We start from the raw sequence: 23,148 nt of genomic DNA on the forward strand, positions 1-23,148 counted from the left end.
GGCCTCAACATAAAAATGCTGGCATCCCCTCTCCACACCGACCCGCCACCACAGGAGGCACTCAGGCTGCTTTGCGCGGTCTGCGAGGGTCAAGCTGACAGACCGTCGCCTTCCCTGACCATCCGCAACATGCCCGAGATGACGTCATCCAACGAGCTCCGGGGGTGGTGCGTCCCTGACCACACCCCCTGCGGCCGAAGCCCCGCCCCTCAGCGTGTTCTCTCTCGTTTTTCCGGCGCGTCATGACGTCAGAAGTGGACCACGCAGAATTAACAACTGGCCCCGGAAGCAAAAAGCGAAGGGGCGGAGAAGAAGGCGGAAAGGAGGGCCCGCTCCCGGGTCGGCCGGCAGGGGGCGGGGAGGGGCGGGGAGGGGCGGAGCCGGGCATGGTAACGGCTCGCCGGCCGACGGGGCTGGGCTGGACGGAGGCGGAGGAAGCCGTGTCGGCCGCGGCCTGTTCCGTGTGACCCGCGCGGACCCCGCCTCAGCCATGATGATCCACGGCTTCCAGAGCAGCCACGAGGACTTCTCCTTCGGGCCGTGGAAGCTGACGGCGGCCAAGACCCACATCATGAAGTCGGCGGATGTGGAGAAGTGAGGCTCCGGGGCGCCGGGCCTGGGCGGGAGGCCGGGCGAGCTCGGCGCAGCCGCAGCCCTCCCCTGGGGCGGGGGCTGTGGCTCTGGGGACGGGGTGTCCGAATGACACCTGAGAAGCTCTTACCACCGTCTCCGTCCTTCGGGTCGCTCGCCAGGCGTTGCCTGCGGGACGCCGTCGCTCCGCTGGGTGTGATGGAGCGCGGCTGTCCGGGGGACGTCCCCTCTCGCCGGCGGTCTCCACCTGCCCCCGACGGCGCCACCTTTAGACTGTTTCTTTGTGGGTGACCCTGACCTGTTTTCTTGGGGTTCATAACCGGCAGGGTGTATAGGCTTGGTTTTTAAAAAGCGTGTCAGGTGCTGTACCAGGCACTTGGGACACGGAAGATGGAAGATCACCTCTGCGTCAAGGAGTTCACGGAGAGAAAGACAGACAATTATCATACGGGGCGAGTAGCTGTTTGATAGAGATGTATCCGCGGGGTTATTTGAGGGAGACAAGGCATCCGGGAAGTTGGGATGCCTGAACTGAATCTCGACCCAGCCCGTGGATCGGGGTAGGGGTGGGGCACGTGTGAAGCCAGGAGGCCCGGCAGAGCGGGGAGAATGACTGGTTTGAAGGACCGTTTCTGTGACTGGAGCGTGAGGTCCCAGAGGAGCAGGGGTGAGAAGTGCGGGGAAGGCCCTGAGGGGATTTGTATGCCGGGCTAAGGAGTTTTGTATTTTATCTGCTACCACCGGGTGTAGTTTAATACGAAGGGGCGCCATTATCAGATGGACACCCTGGTGATTTCTCCGCAGGTGATGTGGAGGATGGATTCGAGGGCTTCAGGACTGGGCAAGGAGACCGCTTAGAAGGGGAGAGAGGAGAGGAGAGGTTTTAGAAGGTTAAGTTCCTAGATATGATGGCCAATTGATAGGAGGAGGAACCTATACTGATGGGAAGATTTCTGGCTGGGGCCACTGCGTGGAAAGCATTGCCACTGAACAGGGTGAGAAACACAGGAGGAGGAGCGGATTGGGGGCAGGAGTTGCATTTATAAGAAGGGAAGAGGATCATAGAGGATGAGTTCAGTTTGTTGAACTGTGATTGTGTGTGGATCACAAAGTGGAGGTGTAGCAGGCATTTGGATATATTTATCTTGGAGCTTCAAAATGATGGCTTGTCCATGGGTTTATGTTTGGGAATCATCAGCTTATAGTTGATACCTGGAGCCTTTCCAGTCAATTAAGTTTATCTAGAAGTCATTCAGAAGAAAAGGAAAAGGTCGTGAGATGGAACCCCAGGGAGCTCTGGCGTTTTAAGATTTAGGAGGAAGAAAGAAAGGAGGGTCAGGAAAGGACATTTAGCTTCTTAATTAAAAAAAAAAAGCATTGTTGCAGACTCACTAAGAAAAATTAGGGAAATACAGAAAAGAAAGGAAAAAAGTTCCCTTTTTTGAGATTGAGTTACTCTGTGAGTTTTCCCCTCCATATAATTTTCTGTTACATATTGCACCATATATATAATTGTACTTATATAGAAAGCAATCAGCTTCAAGTTGTGGTTACCCACATAATTTACTTACAGACACTCTAAGAGATGCTGGCTGCTTGGAGAGTTTGTTTTCTTTTGAGGAAGATTAGTCCTGAGCTAACATCCGTGCCCATCTTCCTCTACTTTATATGTGGGACACCTGTCACAGCATGGCTTGATAAGTGGTGCATAGGTCCACGCCCAGGATCCGAACGGGGGAAGCCGGGCCGCCGAAGCAGAGCGGGCAAATTTAACCACTATGCCACCCAGCCAGTCTCTAGAGAGTTTTTAAGGGAATCAAATTCCAGATCTTTAATATCTTTATTATTTCTAAAATAGATCTGCCTGAGTATACTAAGTCTTCTTTCTTATGACAAAAGGAAAGATTACCCTAACCCATCCTAAATTGTTCTGTGGTGCCTTGCCTTAGGGTATAAAAACCTCTAGGGTGCTAAATAAATGGATCAGGGGAAATATTGAGTTAGAGAAGCTTCCTTTAATGAATGAAGGCATCTTAAACCCATAGAGGCTTCCGGTCTTCCCTGCCTTATAAATGGTCATACACATCTGTTAAGAGTGAAGCTCAGCAGTGGAAATGGGGTTAAGATCCTCTGTGTTTGGCCTGTGTTTGAGATACTCTGAATTTAGAACATTTGAAGTAGTTTAAGGTGGTGACAGTGTTTCTTTCACATATATAACTGGAATATTTTATAGGACTGCCAGATTTTTCCAGGTATATTGGGAAAAAATCCACAGAATCACATCTTAGATTATTTCATATTTGGTATGCATTATTGAGTAAAGTAAGTAAACTTGTTTTATCTGATCTTTTTATGGTATTTATTCCAATTACAGTTGATCTTTATTTTATTTAATTATTTAATATTTTCCTTTTTAAAAAAATACCGTTTTGTTGTTTTAGGAACACTTAACATGAGATCTACTCTCTTAACTGATTTTTCAGCGTCCAATACCTTATTATTGACTACAGGTAGAGTGTTGTATGGCAGATCTCTAGAGCTTACTTGCCTGGGTTGACTAAAACTTTATGCCTGTTGATTAGTAACTTCCTATTTCCCCTCCCTCAGCCCTTGGCAACCATCTTTGACTCTATTAATTTGACTATTTTAGATGCCTCATATAAGTGGAATCATGTGTATTTGTCATTCTGTGGCTGGCTTATTTCACTTAGCATAATGTCCTCAAAGTTCATCCATGTTGTCACATATTGCAGAATTTCCTTCTTTTTAAAGGCTGTATAATGTTCCATTGTATGAATAAACCACATTTTCTTCATTCATCTGTCAGTGGACATTTAGATTGTTTCCATGTCTTAGCTATTGTGAATAGTGCTGCAATGAACACAGGAGTGTTAATCTCTCTAGTATTTAATCTTTTCTATCTTTTAATAACAGTAAATTTTATTAAAATCTGTGATGAAAGATTAACATTATTAGAGATCATCCTAAAGATGTGCAACTTAAAATGTTAGATCATTGATATGTGCACATATGCATACACATGCACAGATCTAATAAATATACATTATGTGGCTGATTTTTTCCTTTGCTATTATATCATAAGTATTTTTCTACATTATTATATTCTCTTTTTAAACATTTTTTAATGATTCCATAATATTTCATCGTATGGATATATTGTAGTTTGCATACCATCTATTTTCTTATAATTGTATATTTAGAGTCTTTCTTTTTCACTACTGTAAATAAGATAATTATCAATATTAACGTGTAGTTTTTTTCCTTCATTGGGGATTATTTCTTTATTACAGATTTCCCAAAGCTGATATTTTGAGTCAAAGAGTATAAATTAGATTAAATTCTGGTGCTTTTTGCTTAATTGTTGCCCCAGGGTGGAATGTAAATTGACAGAGTCCTTCTGGAAATCCGTATGAGCAAGTGCTGGTTTCCCTCTTCAGTGTGGGTGTTTTTACTTTCTTCATCATCACCTTTTAAAACTTGCAACAAGTTGAAAATTTTACTGGAAAAGTTGTTTTCCTACAAGAAACAGGATCTTTGCTATCTTTTCCTCAGAGCTATAATTAATATAACTTTGTTGTGTAAAAACAAAAGGTTCACCAGAGATATGAAGCTTATGGAAACATGGGGACTATGATGCGTTGTCATCTCCTAGAAAGGCATAATGGAATTAGAACCTATCTTTATTCTTGAAAGTGATGAGCCTTTGATGATCAGGAATGAAATAGATGTTTCTAATAAGAATCAATGTTTTTCTCATTGAAAGCCTAAACTATTTAATTTTTTCATGTAGGGTCTTTTGCTTATTTGTTTTTAATATATGTACAAGATTTAATTGATGTGTCTGATTGGAAATAGATCTAAAGCAATTGGAAAGAGGGTAATTGTGGTCTTAGAATATGCATAGATCTTTTGTTGGCTTTATGTAAGAATATATTCTTTAATATAGTAGTATTTTACCTTACCTAGCAAGTAAAGCCCTGTAGCTGTTCAAAAATCCAGAAGTCTTAGAAAAGAAAAAAGAAAAGAAAGCCTTCTGATCTGCTAAAGTAGCTATCATAGAACACCTGCGCTGAAATGCTGTGCTTTATTAAGAGTCCCTTAGAATGTCGTTCAGAGCATATTTAGACTTTGGACTCTAGTGCACACTTTATAATTATAACCATATTGGAGATGTAAGGAAGCAAAAAGTTCCCTACAGTCTCTTTGCCCTAGTAAATGAATTGTTACTATTTTTCATGTTCTCTTTTTATTCATTATGCAATTTTAAGAAATGTGTGATTGTTTGCTTTTCCAGCCTATGATAGATTAGAAACCAAATAGAAAGGGGCAAGGGTGCTTCAGGGCCAGATAGCACATTCTGGAGCAGCCAGAGGTGTACACACTCAATTGAGCTTGAGGACACTGTCTCACAAGATTGTTAAATGTGATGATCCCTGATCATCAAGAAAAAGTAAAATAATGTTTTATATTTTTTGTTTAAGAACACAGAAAAATCTATAATACATTTTGAAAATTTTCCAAAATCAATAAAATAAAAAATTTGGTGTATAAAGTAACTGGAAAATTCACTTCCATGAAACCTCTGTGTTAGTTATGCTTTCAGGTTGCAAGGATTAGAGACCCAAGTTGCCTCAAGTAAGGGAATTTAATAGTACATGAGGAAATAATTGAACACAGAATTATCTCAGAAAATGAACGGCAATTCTCGCGGCCCCAACAACTGTAGAAGTCTGTTGTTGTTACTGTTATTTCTCAGTCTCTGCTTTGCTCTCTCTGCTTCTCTTGCTGTTACTGAACATTTTCACTCTTCCCCTCTCTCTACTTTGTGACTTCTGTTTTGTGTCCTGTCTCTTGGTCTGTGCTTGACTGTCATTCAGACTTAGGAAAAGAGAGATCAGAGTAAGTTTAATTGGCCATTATTCAATTCAGCATGAGTCTATGGGGCAGAGTTCTCAGGTTAAAGTTCAGGGGTTCCTGCCAGCCCGTAGATACTTGCACTTGGTTGAGAAGCTGAACTTTCATCCCTAAGTTGAAAGTCCGGGTTGTGACTGAGGTAATGGGTTCGTAAGGCACAGGAACCTGTACATACAGTTGCTTTTTCCGAAATGAGTAACTAGCTGCCACTTGGAAAACTTTCAACAAGGATTCCGAACTCAGCTTTCCGAAGGGCCAAGGTGACTGGTGAACCAGAGAGCCTGGGCCCCACTTAAAGGGGGCAGCCTCTACTCAGCCCTAGCCACTTGGTGCTGTGTGGCAATGCAGGTCCTATGTTGCCTAGTCTTCCATTTTTTTTGAAAAAGAGAAACCAGAAGTCCAGATTTCTCAAAAGTCTCTCAATTTTTATTGGCAACTATTTCTCAATAATTGTTGGCAACTATTTCAAATATTCAAGAAAATATTGTACAGGCTAATGAAAACACATCTGTGGATTAATAATTTATGATCCTGGCTTTGTAGTATGTCTAATATAACTTTCTTCTCCAATGAGGCTGGACAAATGAGGTCCAAGTATTTATAAAGCAGTCTAGTATAATAGAAAGAAGCCTAGTGTTAGCTCTTAGTAGCTCTGTGATCTTGAGGTAGTTACTTAAAGTCTCTGAACCTGTCTTAGCTCACAAGGTAGTTTTGCAGCTCATCTCAGAAGCGTCTCTAACCATCCTACCTAAAATAGCATCCCAATTACCTTGCTTTTCTTTGTGTGTCATTTATCACTAGCTGACGTTATGTTATGTATTTATTTATATTTTTGTTATCTGTCTTCTTTAGCTCACTACCTAGTACGGTGCCATGAAGATATACATGGAGAGAATGGATGACAAATGCATTTACAGACTTTACAAATACATTATGTTTATTAAATCATATCTTACTTAACTCATTCAGTAATGTAGGAAGTATTCTGTTGGGATCAAAAGGAAACAGCAGTGCCAACAGCTGTATAAAGTAATCCTCCCTGACTTTTGGTGATGTGTAGGTTAGCCGATGAATTGCATATGCCATCTCTCCCTGAAATGATGTTTGGAGACAACGTTTTAAGAATCCAGCATGGCTCTGGCTTTGGGATTGAATTCAATGCTACAGATGCCTTAAGATGTGTAAACAACTACCAAGGAATGCTTAAAGTAGCCTGTGCCGAAGAGTGGCAGGAAAGCAGGTGAGAATCTGGGCAGTACGGGTTAAAGGAGAAAGACTTGAAAGAAATATTCAGTCATAATATTAAGCTTGATAGTTGGATCATTCTAGAATTCTTTTTTTCTCATCCATGAAATGGAGATTACTTACCCACCTCTTGAATACTTGTTCAGTTGACTTACAGTCAAGCTGAGCTATGTAGGGTTTACTTTTTTGAGTTTTCAGGGTTCTTTAGTGAGGAGGCAGTACCCTGTGAACTGTAATGTTCTTGTTTTTGAAGAAAAATGCTTGCTTAGGATTTGCATTGAAAATTTGAGGAGCAGTGAAATTAAAAAAAATATATTTTCCTTGATAAATCAGCAGTTATTTACTTTGTGCCTGTTACGTACTAGGACCTTGGAGGATACAGTGAAGTATAAGCTTTTAAACCATGTCCTCAGGCAATATAAAGATGAGTGGGAGAGACTACATCAGCACATGACAAGTTAAATAACAATAAATGTGCAGAAAAACTGTAAGAAGTTGTATTTATGAACTATGACAAGTATATGTATTTAGTAGGATATTTTACATTATTTGTAGAATGTAATTTGATGTGATAAATGAATAGAGATGATCTATATTCTGCATCACTGAATCTGATCCTTCTCATTTTGGTATTTGAGGACGGAGGGTGACCACTCCAAGGAGGTTATTAAACCATACGATTGGACCTATACAACAGATTATAAGGGAACATTACTTGGAGAATCACTTAAGTTAAAGGTAAATCTTCTTTTTTGCTTTGTGAGTCATTGTCTTGGACGGTCTTAGCAGTAGAACTTTGTAATGGGTTATTTTTTGCTTCTACTTATTTTCTGTTGTGGGAGGCTTCAGAACCTAATGTGAGGGGATTTTGCTTGATGATTATCAGCAGAAAATAAAAGAAGGCCATAGTAGAACAATTTTTATCTTAAAAATGTGGTTGGTAGCAATAGCAAACTTCCTTAATGTTGTCATTATCACTGTCAAGAAACATTAGAATGTATATCTGTCCTTGGTGGAATGTGTTAGGTGATTTAGACAGAACCTGCTAGATAGTAGCTTACAGTTTTACAGATCAACAGGCATGTGGGCAAATAGGACTTTTGGTCAGACAATTTAGGTTTTTGTCCTGCCTGCACTATGTGTGAACTTGATACTACTTTAGCCAAGTTACTTAATCTGTCTGAGTCTCAGTTTAATCAGTAGATTGGGTAAACAGAAATATCTACCACGCCGTAGAGTTTTGATTTGAGATAATCTGTGGGCAAGCTCTCAATAAATTCTTAAGCCTTATATTGTCAAGTTGCATCTGTGTAAGACCTGCTTAAGAAGAGACTCAACTTCATCATAAATGACACTAGGAAAGTGGAATTGTTAGGTCTCACGTTGAGAGCTTAGCTGTATTTTGAAATCTTACAGTGTAACTGAAATGAAGTCACATTCATTTCACATGAATCACGCATTCTATTATAGATCACATTCTAAATATCACATTCTCAGTATCACATACTATTATATGTCACATTCTATTATAATGGATGATAAATATCCCATTCCATTATAGAGAACAAAATTATTTCAGTGTAAGCTATTTACATTAAAAGCAGTTATTGGAGACCCTATATTGTATGTTGGTGCTTAGGTGGAAATGTTAGGAAGATAGGGTTGTGTGTGGGCTCCTTGTTTCTGCGTAGATTTTTAGAATCTTGGGAAGATAGAAGTTCATAGCAGGAACTTCATAATTCTTATTTTCAGTTTATGGCACTCCTACATTCCAAGCTTTAAGTATTTTTCCATGCTGTTTCCTAGACAAAAACACAGTTTTTGAGAGAATGTGTATTCATTCATTCATTCTTGAGCTCTTACTGTGTGCCAGGCACTAATCCTAGGAGTCGTGGATACAGCAGAGGACAGTCAAAAATCCCTCCCTTACAGGCTAATGAGGGAAGAAGGTTGCATCAGTCCCTTATGATACTTCATTGATTAGTGTTCTCCTTTCTCCTCACTCTTGATTGAAAAACTTTGCAAATTGCATAGGCCGTTTAATATTTCATTGCCGGGAGTGAGGAAATGGGAACTTGTTTAACCCTCTGCAATAATGATGATGACTTACTTAGTTTGTGGGCTGACTTACGAAAAAGCCTCCTGGAGTCTATGAAGTAGCATTAGCCGTGACCAAGGAGCAAGAACTACGGCAATGGAAATGGAGTGAGAGAGTCGGAGGAGGTGAAAAGCGTGTGCTCAGTACTCTTATTGACCCTTCAGCCTGTAGTGTAACTTCTTCTAAGATGTTGCCGACAAATGTCAGTGTTATTACCTACTCGCTGGTAGTGATGAGCTCGGGCTTTGGCAGAACACAGACCTGGGTTCAGATCCCAGAACCATCAGTTGACAGCTTGGAAAACAATTTGATCTTGCTAAGCTTTGTTTCTCACTTTGGTCAGCTGGGGATCATACCAGTTGTGAGGTAGTGAAAAAGATTGTATGTATAAAGTGCTTAGCATGGTGTCTGTTATACTGTAAGATGTCAATAAATGGCAGCTGCTGTTATTACTATGATAATATCATACCTCAAACTGAGGGGAGCTAAGTTACTATTATTGAAATACCAAGAATAAAATAGATATGTTATCTAAATATTTATTTTTGTTTTATGGTCTAAACAGAGCTGATGATTGTGTTCCTATATGGCTTTAAAAAATGAAGAGCCTGGGGCTGGCCCAGTGGCACAGCATTTAAGTTTGTGTGCTCTGCTTTGGTGGCCTGGGGTTTGCCTGTTTGGATCCCAGGTGCGGACCTATGCACCACTCATCAAGCCATGCTGTGGCAGGTGTTGGACATGTAAAGTAGAGGAAGATGGGCACAGATGTCAGCTCAGGGCCAATCTTCCTCCAAAAAAAAAAAAGAAAAGAAAAACCCAGAACTGACTGTTTCCAGGCAAAATTGTTAAGGCTTTGTCACTTAATCCTCAAAATAACCTTATAGGATAGGTATTATTATCCTCATTTTGTAGATGAAGAAATGGGTTCAAAATTTTAAAGTACGTATCTCAGTAACATAATAGCAATAACATAAATGTCAAGGCTATAGCTTATTGTTAAGCATGTCTGTTATATATGGAAGATCACTTCCATAGGAACATTTTTTGCATTTAACTCTTTTAATACCTTTAAGGTTTATTTGATCTATAATGTTACTTAAGATTTTTAAAATTCTTCAATCTTCAACCCTTCACCAAATCACTATTTAAAAGCCCTGGAATTGTATGCCTATCTAGGAGAATACATTTTATGTGGATAGTAAAGAGTGTCAGGCATTGAGGCATTAGAATGAGGTCTTTCTTTTGCACTTAAATTCTTGCTTTCTAGTTGCTGGGGGCTGCTGGTCTGTGTGTGTTTAGTGTTTTCTCACTCTTTGGGGTTGTTTAACCTCTGATTCTGTGAGTTGTATCATGGTGTTAGAGAAAAGAGCCAGTCTCAGAGTTGTGCTGACCTGGCTGGATTCAAATTCAGCCTTGCCATTTATTAGCTGGGCCACCATAGGCACTTCTCTACGATCATGTTATGAGAATGTTATGAGAAAACAGGTCAAATGCCCAATATGTAGCTGGCCCATAGTAACCTATCAACATATGGCCGTTTTCTTCTTTCTTATTAAATAAATAAATTGACTTTGCAGGAGAGTAGAAGTGGAAGGCTGTTTCTCCTATTTGTACTGTCTCTTAGGAATAAGACATGCCTAGTATCCAGGCACTTAAAAAAGCATTTTTTAAAAACACGTTGGAACATTTGCTCAACTGATTCGGTGTGACTTAATATCTTGAACTTCTTTTTCTTTTTATTGTGGTAAAAAATGCATAACATAAAATTTACCATTGTAACAGTTTCTGGGTGTATTAAGTACAACCATGCATCGCTTAAGGATAGGGATACATTCTGAGAAATGTGTCCTTAGGCGATTTCGTCATTGTGGGACCATCATAGAGTGTCCTTACACAAACCTAGATGGTGTAGTCAACTACACACCTAGGCTGTATGGTACTAATCTTATGGGCCCACCATCGTTTGGTCAGTTGTTGACTGAAATGTCCTTATGTGGCATATGTCTGTAGTGTTAAGTATCTTCCTGTTGTCGTGCATCGAATCTTTAGGACTTTTTCATCTTGCAAAACTGAAACTCTCTACCTGTTAAACAGCAGCTCCCCATTTCCTCCTCTCCCCAGGCCCTGTAAACTACCATTCTGTCCTCTGTTTCTCTGAATTTTGACTACTCTAGATAACAATGGGACCATCCTTTATTTGTCTTTTTGTGACTGCCTTATCTCACTCAGTATAATGTCCTCAGGGTTCATCCATGTAGCATACGTCAGACTTCCCATCCTTTTTAAGGCTGAATAATATTCTGTTGTAGGTATACACGTTTTATTTATCCATCCATTTGTCAGTGAGCATGTGGGTTGCTTCTACCTCTTGGTGTTGTGCTGCTGTGAACATAGTTGTGCAAATATCTCTGAGATTCTGCTTTTAGTTCTTTTGGATATATATGCAGAAATGGAATTGCTGGGTTGTATGGTAATTCTATTTTTAATTTTTTGAGGAATCTCCCTACTTCTCCACAGCAGCTGCACTGTTTTACGTTCCCGCCAGTAATGTGTGAGGGCTTTTGAGTTGCATTTCCTTAATGATTAGTGGTGTTGAACATCTTTATATATGCTTGTTGGCTATTTGTGTATCATCTTTAATATATTCAGTTTTTAAAAGTAAATTTAGGGGAAAATGTACTGATTTAAACATTGAAAATGAATGGTGTTTGTAAGACTGAAGGCAGAAGGAACTGCACGTAAGTATTGTACACTAGTTGATAAAGCTGTTTTCTCTAGGGGTATGAGTTAACAATTCTGATAGTGTTTCAGTTTTGCAGGATAAAAAAGTTCTGGAGCTCTGTTTCACACCACTGTGAATATAGTTAACACTACTGAAATATACACTTAAAAATGGTTAAAATGGTAGATTTCATGTTATGTATTTTTTACTGTGATTAAAACAAAAAGGTTAAACATAGAGTTACCATATAACCTAGCAATTCCACTCCTAGGTATCCATTCAGGAGAACTGAAAACAAATATCCACACAAAAGCCTGTACACAGATGTTCATAGCAGCATTATTCATAATATCTAAAATGTGGAAGTCACCCAAATGTCCATCAATGGATAAACAGAACTAGTATATTGAGACAATGGAATATTATTTAGCCTTGAAAAAAAGAGGGAAGTACTGATCCGTGCTTCAGCATGGATGAACCTTGGAAACATGCTAAGGGAAAGAAGCCAGACACCAAAGGGCACAGATGTATGATTCCAGAATGATTTGCAGAACAGCCAAATCTATAGAAACAGAATTAGATTAGTGGTTACCAGGGGTTGGGGGAAGCAGAGAGTGGAGAGTGACTGCTAATTGGATGTGGGGGTTTCTTTTGGGGTGGTGAAATGTTCTGGAATTAGATAGTGGTCATGACTGCATGATCTCGTGAATATACTAAAAAACACTGAATGGTGCACTTTAAAAGGGTGAATTATATAGTATGGGAGTTATATCTCCATGTTTTTAAAAAGAAAGAAATCATTGTAAAACACAGCAATTTGGCTATATATTGTTAATGAGATATACTCTAAAGACAAAAAGAAAAGATATACACACACACACACACAACACACACATGCTGTTTTCAGTAACTTTTGGCATTTGCTGTTAATTAACTTTATGTGATAAGTTAAAAAATATTTACGTCAAGTAATTTCCTTGTTATAAACCTCCATCTGATGTGAGGGAGGTCCCGTTTGAAAGACGTGAACAGGACTTATTTTTCATGTATGGTATCAAGAGTTTGGTGTTCCATCCCTTTTTAAATTGTGAAATATCTCAGAAAAGTTCAGAAAACGTAAAGGTACAGTTTAATGAATTGTAAAATGTGACCAGAAGGCAAAGAAATAGAACATTGCCAACACCCCCAGCATGATGCTTCCTGATCATAATTAAAAAAAAAAAAATTTTCTAGTACCTTTGAAATTTTCACCCTCAGCTTTTATTTCCTCGAAACCAGAGTGCACTGTTCCTTCACAGCATGGGGTTTTTAGTACCTGAAGTCTCTAGGGTCTTGTATTGTCTCCTTATTTCTGGTTGGTTCTGGTTTAGGGTAGCTAGGCTCCTATATGCCTCCTTATTTTTGTTTGAATTCCAGGATGATGATTTTTCCTCTACAGGGGACTTGCGTTTTTTTCTGACAGGCACTTGAGGGCATTCATAGTCAAGGACATAGGTCTGCAAACTGATTCTGTAAAGGACCAGATAGTAAATATTTCAGGCTTTGAGGGCCATAGAGTGTATGTTGCAGCTACTCAGCGATGCTGTTGTAGTTGAAAGCAGCCATAGACAACACATAAACAAATGGGCATGGCTGTGTTCCAGTAAAATTTTATTTATGGACGTGGAAATTTGAATTTCATATAATTTTTGTATGTCGTGAAATATTCTTTTAAAATTTTTTTTCCCATCATTTAAAAGAAGTAAAAATGATTCTTCGCTTGCAGTCTATACAGAAATAGGGGATGAGTCACGTTTGGCCTGCAGGTCTTAGTTTGCCAACCTCTGGTCTAGGACAAGAGTTTGAGGTTGACTGGGTCTGTAATGTAGGAAGCTGTGAACCAGTGTAGCGCTTTAGGGTATCATGCCAAAATTGGGAGGTGGCAGGGAATTCTCCAAGGTCCCTGCCCTTAGTGAGCACCAAAAGCTTGCAGAGTCCACCTTCTCTGCATCTGCCAGTCCTGATGTTTCCAGGCCAAAGCCAGCCAGGTCCAGGCTCACTTTTCCGGCCTCCAGTCTTCTCCCAGATCTCAGCCTGGTAGTTATTTGGCATCTTGGCCATTTGATGCTTTTAAGAGGTCTTTGTTTTTTCACCAGCTTTTTAAAATGTCTTCAGCAAGAGGATTTGTCTGGGTTACTTACTCTGACAATACTGGAAGCCAAAAGTGTTTGATATACTTTAAGTTTAGCTGGGTTTTTTTTCCCCTTTTCTTTTCAGATGCCTCAGTTCAGGGAGAAGATAAGTTGAGGAAGAGAGAGGCCTGGGAAGTAGAACGTTTTAAACATATTTCTCCTTGTAAATGAAGAAGATAGTATACATAAGTTAAAAATAATGACTGTCCCTAACCTATGTTTTATCTAATTATTTTTTATCTTTCTCTTTCAAACATTTTATAAGAACAAGTAAATGGCAGAACTGATGGATCCATTTTGATCGGTCACTTACTGAAGGTATATATGGAAAACATTGAGAGCATCCATATCATGATTAACTAATGTTTTGGAAGTCAGGAGTTTCTGTAAGGAGGATCTTTCAAATGTGTTCCTTTGAACTAAAACTAAATAAAAAGTAAGGAATTTACAAGTTGTGTTTATTTAACACTAAAGTTTCATGCTCTTTGGCAGTCCTAGAGGCACCACCTTTTGTCTGAAATAGATCAACGTGCAGTTGATGCAAGGGGCTGGTTATGTGCAGCCCTGTTCCCCCCATGCCCCATAATTTTCACCTTCCGTTGTGGTCTCATGTCTGCTCCAGACACAGTTTGGAGTACAATTGCAGGAGATTAAGTGTTCCCTGTAGGTGAACATGGAGAACTGTGCGTTTTTTCATCTCTTGGGAATTATAGTCAAACTGCTTATTCTTTTCATTGCAACCTTTCTTCCCTCTACATAGCACTTAATACTGCCTTAGACCATTTTCCCCCAAAAGCTGTGCAGTCTTGAATATACTGTATCATTTTCTTCTAATTCTTGTCCATTTATCTCAAACTACTGTCCATTTCTTGATTCTATCCATGAGTCAAACAAATGATCTAATCACGGCTATTAAGTAAAGCAAAATGATGGCTACCATTTACTGAATACGTGTGGTTTAACAAGCATTGTTGTGTTTATTTGGGATACAACCATGTCAAAGAATAGAAAACTGGAGATTTTGTAGTGAAATTGAGTGCAGTAAGGAATGGTATTACCCATCATGCTTTAGTGCTGCTATTAGGAGACACTTGATTTAGCGAGCTACCGATATGACCACGTCCCTCCTTGAGATTGTTGATTCTTCATCAGAAGAGTGTGTGTGTGTCTGTGTGTGTGTGTGTGTGAGTTACAAAGTAATACATTGAAAAAATTGCCAGCATCTTCTAAAGCCCTTTGGAGTGCTAGGAGTTTCCCCTCAGAATTTCTCTGAAAGTTCTTATTTACCTCATTATTTAAAGCACTTTATGTTGTTTGTAGATTTTGGGGAACTAGGCTGGGAATCTAAAATATATAACATCGTTCTAATGGGGAAAAAAAGCTTGTTTTAAGTTCCAAATGAATGTCTTAAAAGTGGCCTTGCACAGCGCGAGACTGCTTTGAACTTTTATGATGGTCGTCGCTCACCATGCTGACTGATGTTCAGGTGATTATTTTTCTCATAGTCACAGCAGAACACTTGATTTTAATTTGACTTATGAAAGATGGTGAATTTTCACTCTGTCTTTTGGGAAGCTGTAATATCAGCCATCTGTAGTGTCTTAAGTTTTTCAGAGGCAAGGGGTATAGCTCATCTTTCATGTCTTCTGATGACACCCACAGAACCACGTGCTCTGGCTGTGCAGGAAGGGCTGGTAGGAAGAACTGCTTTCCTATGTCTTTAGTTCCTTCAATTTTTTTTTATGTGTTCCTTCTTAAATTTTTTCTTTCAGGTTGTACCTACAACAGATCATATAGATACAGAGAAATTGAAAGCCAGAGAACAGATTAAGTTTTTTGAAGAAGTTCTCCTGTTTGAGGATGAACTTCATGATCATGGAGTTTCAAGCCTGAGTGTAAAAGTTGTGAGTATTATGGTTTTTGTTTATAATTTCTTTCTTTCTTCCATTCTTACCATTGGTCAGAAATATAAGACTCATTTCGAATCACACTGTCTTTACATTATGTCATGTAAAGTTTCACTTGGTCTAGAGTACATCTTACTAATATCCATTATAAAAGTCACGAAATCTTAGTATATTGTTAAGACTTTAGCAAAGCAATTTTTTAATACTAACCTGGCCACTCTGTAGTTTGTTTGCCTATTATTTAATTTAAATGAAAACTATGGCTTAATTTTCACATTTTGAGTTAAAAATGATGTTGAAAGGATCTGCAGACAACAAGATGGGTGTCATTTAGAAAATAACCCACGTGTTAGGATTTCATTGCACCATTAAACTACACTTCAGTCTCCAATATAGAAGTGGAAAATGGAAATGATGAGTGTAAAATCCCTTCTCCTTTTGTATTCTTTTCTATCAGTGGAGGACAAACTACTTCCATTGGTGGAACATGCTTAAAAAGAATAATAAATAGGCCACGAGCAGTTATTCATATTTGTTAACTATTAGGTTATAATTGGGTTTCTAACATTTTCCAGAAAAACTTCAACCTAATTATTTATTTATTTATTTATTTTGGTGAAGAAGATTGGGCCTGAGCTAACATCTGTTGCCAATCTTCCTCTTTTTCTAAGAAAGATTGCCCATGAGCTAACATCTTGCCAGTCTTCCTCTATTTTGTATGTGGGTCCATGCCCGGGATCTGAACCCACAAACCCCAGGCCTCTGAAGTGGAGCATGTGAATCCAACCTACATGCCACCGGGCCAGGCCCACAACTGACAACTAAAATGTCACCTCCTCTGTACAGCCTTCCAGAACTCCCCTAGGCAGAGTTTAATATCCCTTTTCCATACTCCTATAAGTACTTTTTTTTAACCCCTCAATTATAGCACTTATCCGTAAGGTCTGTTAAAGACAGCATCCCCAGCATTAAGCATTGTTCTTGAAGCATAATGATTGTGGGTGTTGTGATTTAAGCAATAATGAAATGAAAACAAATATATAAATAATAATAAATATACAATGAGTAAAGACAATAAATCAAAAGCAGCAATCAGTTTGTTTTAAAGTCAAGTTTTTTTGTAGACTCAGGGTTTTGGAATTGTGATGAATTCTCAGAGAATCATTTAGTCTATCCCTCTATATTTTATAGAAGAGGCCTAAAAGGTTAGTTTACCTAAGGTCGTGAAACTAATTAGCGACACAGTTTTCTTTGTACTACCTAAAATATCTCATGATGCTAGCATTAGATAATTGTTTCCTTAGCACCTGTAACTCTCCCCTAGTTTATCTTTTGTCATTTAGATTTGTTCATCCTGCAACTGATCTGGTCATGTAGCTCTCCACTTGTCTGCCACCTGTGGAACTGACCTTGTCGACTGTTCATTATGAGTTTGTGTATCTGATTGTGCCTTTGTATCCAAATGGGTGGATATTCTATGATGTATACAAGTGGGTAGGTATGTGGGGAGCACATATGTTTTTGTGGATGAAGGGGTTGAAGACGATATGGGCATAAATGCATTATGTCTGTACCAAAGTAAATAGTAAGGCTCAAGCTGAAGAGTAACATCATCTTAAAACGTTCTTTTTCTTATCCAGTGTAACTTTTTAAATTTAGGTGATAGCCTTGCGTTTTAAGAATGCTTGGAAGGGTTTCATTAGAATAGTGTCCTTTCTGGGTTGGTTTCTTTCTAAAAATGTAACAGATAATTGCTGTAAATAAATGCCATACTTCCTGGCTTAGAGGCCATGGGGTATGGACAAATGAAGTTCCCTTCTAGAGAAGCAAAGACTAGCCTGGAAAACATGGGTGTAGGGAAGAAATGAGGAATGTGGTGCCTGGGCAGCTACGGGAGTAGAACTATTCAAAAGGAAGGCGTGAAGGTCAGTGTCATGCTGTAAAGAGGTGTTGTAAGCTTAGAATGGGATGCTGTCCACTACACAAAAAATCTGTTTAGTGGTTTTAGCAGTCGGGATATTGTTCTTTACCTTGAATGTGGATGATTGTGGATGTAGACCAGACTTTCAAAAAGCTTACTGGTATAGGAGAAGAAACAGAAACATGGCTAGGAGAGACCATGAGGTCGACAGAGGCTTGAGTGGTGTATGTGCTGTGTTTTTTAAATATGGGAAAAACTTGAGCATGTTTGGGTGCTCCTAGGAAGGAATCACTTGTAGAGAGAGGAGAAAATGGCTGGATGAGCTTTCTGAGGCAGAGGAGTAGGGGAGGAAGAGAAAGCCCTTGAGCCTTGACTGTATTTGAGCACTGAGTCGGAAACACTCCAGTCATCTCCTCCTGTTGTCTCCTTTACTCTCACACTACTGTCGCACTCACAACACTTCTGACACCAGATAATGTGGGTTCGTTTCCCCACTCCAGGCAATTCTCTGACACCAGCTAGGTGTCGTACAATTTAGCTCAGTTCTGACACTGTCTACCTGGAGATAGCTTCAGATCCCGCAGGTTAAGGGCTCAGTCCCACAAGACTGCCACCTCCACCCTGCCTCAGATTCCAATCACAAGTAGTAGGTCCCCAGGTTACTCACAGCTTCTGTCTGACTTGACTGTAAATTGGAGGTTCTCATGACCTCCTCCCCATGTGATGTGATTATTTGCTAGAACAGTTCGTAGAACTGAGGGAAACATTCATGTTTACCAGTTTATTAAAGGATATGATAAAGGATACAGATGAACAGCCGGATGAAAAGACACATAGGGAGGTCTGGGAGGGTCCCAAGTGGAGGAGCTGTGTCCCTGTGGAGTTGGGATGTGTTCACTAACCTGGAAGCTCTCTGAACCCCGTACTATTGGGGCTGTATGGAGGCTTCCTCATTAGGCATGATCACTTATTAACTCCATTTCCGGCCCTTCTCCCCTCTCTGGAGGATGCAGCAGTGGGGCTGAAAGTTCCAAGCCTCTAATCATGGCTTGGTCTTTCTGGCGACCAGCTCCCATCCCAGAGCCCAAGTGCCCTCATTAGAACAAAAGATACTCTTAGTGCTCTTACCACTTAGGAATTGACAAGGGTTTCAGAAGCCCTGTGTCAGGAACCAGGGGCTGGTTCATTTAATCCTCAGGAAAATTCTGTGTGGTGAGTACTTCCATATCCTTGTTTTACAGATGAGGAAAGGGAGGTCAGATATATTCAGTAACTTGCCCAAGATCCATCATGCAGCAGATCCGTTTGCCCCTCTGCCCTTGCTGCTAGTCTTCTGGGATGTAGATCGTGGGTAGAAGGAGACAGAGCTGCTTCTTCCGTGGTGACAGGAGGAAAGGGGACAGGCTGTCCATAAGTCTACCTCTATTCCCAAACCTGGAGTTTTATCAGAATTACCCTGGCAGATTATAGATTCAGTTGTCTTTTAACACTACAGGACAAAGAACATTTCTTACTTGGGGCCAGCCTGGGGGCATTGTGGTTAAGTTCGCACACTCTGCTCTGGCAGCCCAGGGTTTGCAGGTTTGAATCCTGGGCACAGACTCACACACCACTCATCAAGCCATGCTGTGGTGGCGTCCCACATACGAAGTGGAGGAAGATTGGCACAGATGTTAGCTCAGGGACATCTTCCTCACCAAATAAAAGACTTGACTATGCATAGTGTGCTTGCTGTATGTTTGTTGACTGGAAACATGGATAGAAAAGCTCTGATCTAAAACTCAGATCAGAGAAGGTAGTTCCTGATCTGAGTTTTAGTTGTATAAGTTTCTCCAGCCAGACCAGGGAGGGGCCTGGTGGTTGAATACCATGACATTGACGCATTGTCTGAGCTGGTCACTTGTGAGAATTGCTAATTGCTTCAGGCTGTCATCTTATTAGCTGCTGCCAGAGAACGGAGTGTGATGATCATTTCCAAAGACTTCGCTAGATGCTTTCCACTTACAGCTCGCTTAAGGAGATGGTTTAACTGGCCGTTTCCATAGAGCTTCTCCTGACTTAAAATCTCCATGTCCCAATTGCTGTCAAATAAAATGTGAACCATCACAGATTATTTTTAGTGTAACAAAGCTTTCCAAGGAACTTCTAAAAAAACCAACGTATATGTTTTTAAGTACTACCTGCTATCTTTCCTTATTGCTAGGAGTTTGATTGGAGGTATGGAATGTATAGATATCATCTCACTTTCAAAATGTTCCTAGAGTCATCTGGGTGATGGTAGTAGTATTCATTGCTTTTATTTGGTGTTTGAACCTTGGCCGGAAAACTGCTAGAAAGTTCTTGTTTTAGAATTGCAAAACTAGTTTCTTATGAATGTTTGTTTTTTCCCGTTTCCGTAATGATTATAAAACACTGAAAAGAAATGCTGTTGAAATATGGAGGCTGCTTATATAAACAAAGTAGCTTACTTTACATTCCTGATATTGTTAGATGGAACCTTTTAGGTTGCCCTTAATTTATTTAACTGTTTCAGGTTTTGAAGTGTTTTTTCCACCTTAATTTTCAATTCTAAACCTGGGCAGTTTTTGCTAAAAGAAAAAAAAAATTAATTTCCTTGTGATACAGTTCCCCAGGGAGAAAGGGTAGCTTTAGAGCTCTGGGCACCATGAGGCCTGGGATGTGATGGATTTGCTTCATTGAGTTTATTATGAGTTTTGATAACTTTATGTGAATGCTATTACCTATATCTAATTAGAAGACATTTGTTTCAGAAGTTAGTTTTTCTTTTGTGTTTCTAAATTACCTTGTCTCAACAGTGTTTGTTTTGAGGTTAGGATTTTGTGTCCTAATCTAGTGTCCTTGGTAGGGCTTACCGTTTGTAGGACTGTGTTGTAACAGAGACCTAAAGAGAAGTTATTTTCATGCTAATATGTTAGTTTTTAACTTACAAAGAAAATAAATTTACTGTCTGCCAAATACTGGCATTGCTGTGATGGTCTGTGAAGGTTTTTACAGCTAATGGTTAGTTCCATTCTGAGTAGTCAGGCATGAATGTTGTCCACCTTCTGCTTCCATGTTTTACCTAGAGTCCAAGTACGCTGGGCAGGGACTTAGCTTTCATCTCTGTTGTATTGTGCAAGGAATTCCACGATGGCTGTGCAGTGGTAGCTGTTGTTAGAGATGGAGTCCTAGAGAATTGTATTTTATAGAGACAAGACCTAAGAGATTGTTTCCTCACATCCTCTATTTTTATAAGTGAGCGAGGGGACCTTGGGTGGTTCAGGAACTTGCTCTAAGTTAGTGACCTTATCAGACCCAGTGCTCCTTTTTTTTTTTGTCAAATACTTTCAAGCACCCCTTACCTTTTACTACTCTGAAATGAAATTCATACATAATATAATCCATCTTTTTTCCAATAAGTCAACATAATGTCCTAATTATAAAATAAAAGGGAAATAAAAAGAAATTGATTTGGAAAAAACAATATGTAGTTCAGTATGTAAATACATAATATGACTGCACTACAAGACAATGAAGTAGTCAGGCACTTATGTTTGCGCGTTAAATCACTGTGAACGTGACAGCTGACAGCTACAAGTGTAGGCAGGCGAGACGCCGGTTGTCAGTCAGTGACTCAAATAACACAGTTGGGATGCCATTGGTGATGTACTTTTTCAAAATGGTGAACGACTCTTAGTAAAGTTCCAAATAAGACAAAATATAATCTCCCCTTGATTTACAAGGTAATTGCCTTCCTAGAAATTGAGTGTGTTTTCTATTTATATGTAAAACGGAGTTAGGTTCTGAGGTCACATAATTATAAATCGATTTTTTCACCCACGTGAATCCCAGGGGAGGAATTTGGAAGTTTTGTGGGATGCAGGGTTGGATTTTGTTGTGTAGGATCATCCTGTGTGTTATAGAACATCTGACATCTCTGGTCTTTAACTGCGAAATGTTAGTATTGGCTGCTCATCATTATTACAACAAAAAATACTCTCCCAAATTTCCAAACGTCCCTAGGAGAGAACTACTGCCTTAAAATATATAATTAAAGTGTAGCATTGGGACTGGAGCTCGCACGTCCTAATTCCTAGTCTCCCCACTATGCCATACAGAAATGATGCTTCAACTTGCTTCCTGGGTGTGACTGGTAATAACTGCTTTTGGGGGCCGGCCCTGTGGCCAAGTAGTTAAGTTCCCATGCTCCGTTTTGGTGGCTAGGATTTTGTCGGTTCGAACCCTGGGCGCAGATGTGGCACCACTCAAGCCATGCTGAGGCAGTGTCCCACATGCCATGACTAGAAGGACCTACAACTAAAAATACACAACTATGTACCAGGGGCCTTTGGCGAGAAGAAGGAAAAATTTAAAAAATAAAATAAAATAACTGATTTTGAAATTTGAAGAAATATTGTGCATTAGTCTTTCCAGTAATGACAAATAGCACTCTGACAGCTAATGCTGTGCTTCCCCGTCAGTTTTTTGTGACCTATCAAGTTGTCATGTCAGTTCTTCCTCCGGCTCTTCTTTACTGTGTCTTGCTTTTCACAGTCTCTTGCTGCTAACCCCATCAGAATGCAGTGTGACTCAGAGCCTGTTCTCCAGCAAAGGTAGCTTCCAGTCTTTATTTCAGTCAGCCAGTAGCTAATGAGTGCCTGCTGTCTGCTAGCTGCTTTTCTAGGCAGTAGGGACACAGTGACGAACAAAGCAGGTATTCCCACTGTCGTGGAGGCTGCAGTCAAGTAGGGAGATCGGCTTTAAGCGAGTAAACACGTAAGTGACTCTGGTTACAAATCGGTTCTTTGTAGTGGAGTGCTATGAGAGAGAATGAAAGAGGAATCTGCTGTCGTTATGGAATGGTAGGAAAGGCCTCTCTAGAAGTGCCGTTTCCGCTGAGGTCTGAAGGACGAGTGAGCGTTAGCTAGGAGACACTCCAGGTCAAGGGACAGGGTGTGTGAAAGTCCCAGGGCAGGAGAGCTTGGCCTTTAGCTGGTGACTCTCCAGGCAGTAAAGCCACTATCATTATTGGGTTGCCTTGTTACTTCTTCTTCCTTCATTAACGTTGCCCTGTGCTTGTATGGAATTACAAGCAGTTCCATGAATATGCTCTCCTGTTTCATGCCTCAGTACTTTCTGTACATGCTGTTTCCTCTTTCTGGAATTCTCCTGCCCACCCCTAACTCTTCTTTCCAGGGTTAACTCAAGTGTTGCCTTCCCTGACTTTCTTCAGCAGACTAGGGTCCTTCTTTCTTTGAATACGGCTTTTTTTTTCTTTTTTTTTTAAGATTGGCCCTGAGCTAACATCTGTTGCCAATCTTCTTTTTTCTCTTTGTCTTCTTCTTCCCAAAGTCCCCCAGTACAGAGTTGTATATTTTAGTTCCTTGTGGTTGTGCTGTGTGGGATGCCACCTCAGCATGGCCTGATGAGCCATGGTCCGTGCCCGGGATCCGAACTGGCGAAACCCTGGCCTGCCAAAGTGGAGCATGGGCACTTAACCACTCGGCCCCTGAGTGCTTCGTGAACCTTGTGCATAGTTCTGTTATAGCAGCTACCAC

General features: G+C 40.1%; 1 protein-coding gene across 1 annotated transcript in view; it reads left to right on the top strand.

Annotated features, from left to right (window-relative positions):
* Positions 1-380: 380 nt before the first annotated feature.
* Positions 381-23,148, top strand: part of TIPRL (TOR signaling pathway regulator) — a 28,476-nt gene continuing 5,708 nt past the window's right edge. Inside the window, exons 1-4 of the mRNA XM_046682881.1 lie at positions 381-594; positions 6,587-6,766; positions 7,410-7,509; positions 15,535-15,666. Of these exons, the coding sequence (XP_046538837.1) occupies positions 491-594; positions 6,587-6,766; positions 7,410-7,509; positions 15,535-15,666 (516 nt within the window). The 5' untranslated portion in view covers positions 381-490. The remainder of the gene's footprint in view (positions 595-6,586; positions 6,767-7,409; positions 7,510-15,534; positions 15,667-23,148) is intronic.

This window comes from Equus quagga, chromosome 13 (genome assembly GCF_021613505.1).
Source record: "Equus quagga isolate Etosha38 chromosome 13, UCLA_HA_Equagga_1.0, whole genome shotgun sequence".
In the NCBI taxonomy this organism is placed as follows: Eukaryota; Metazoa; Chordata; class Mammalia; order Perissodactyla; family Equidae; genus Equus; species Equus quagga.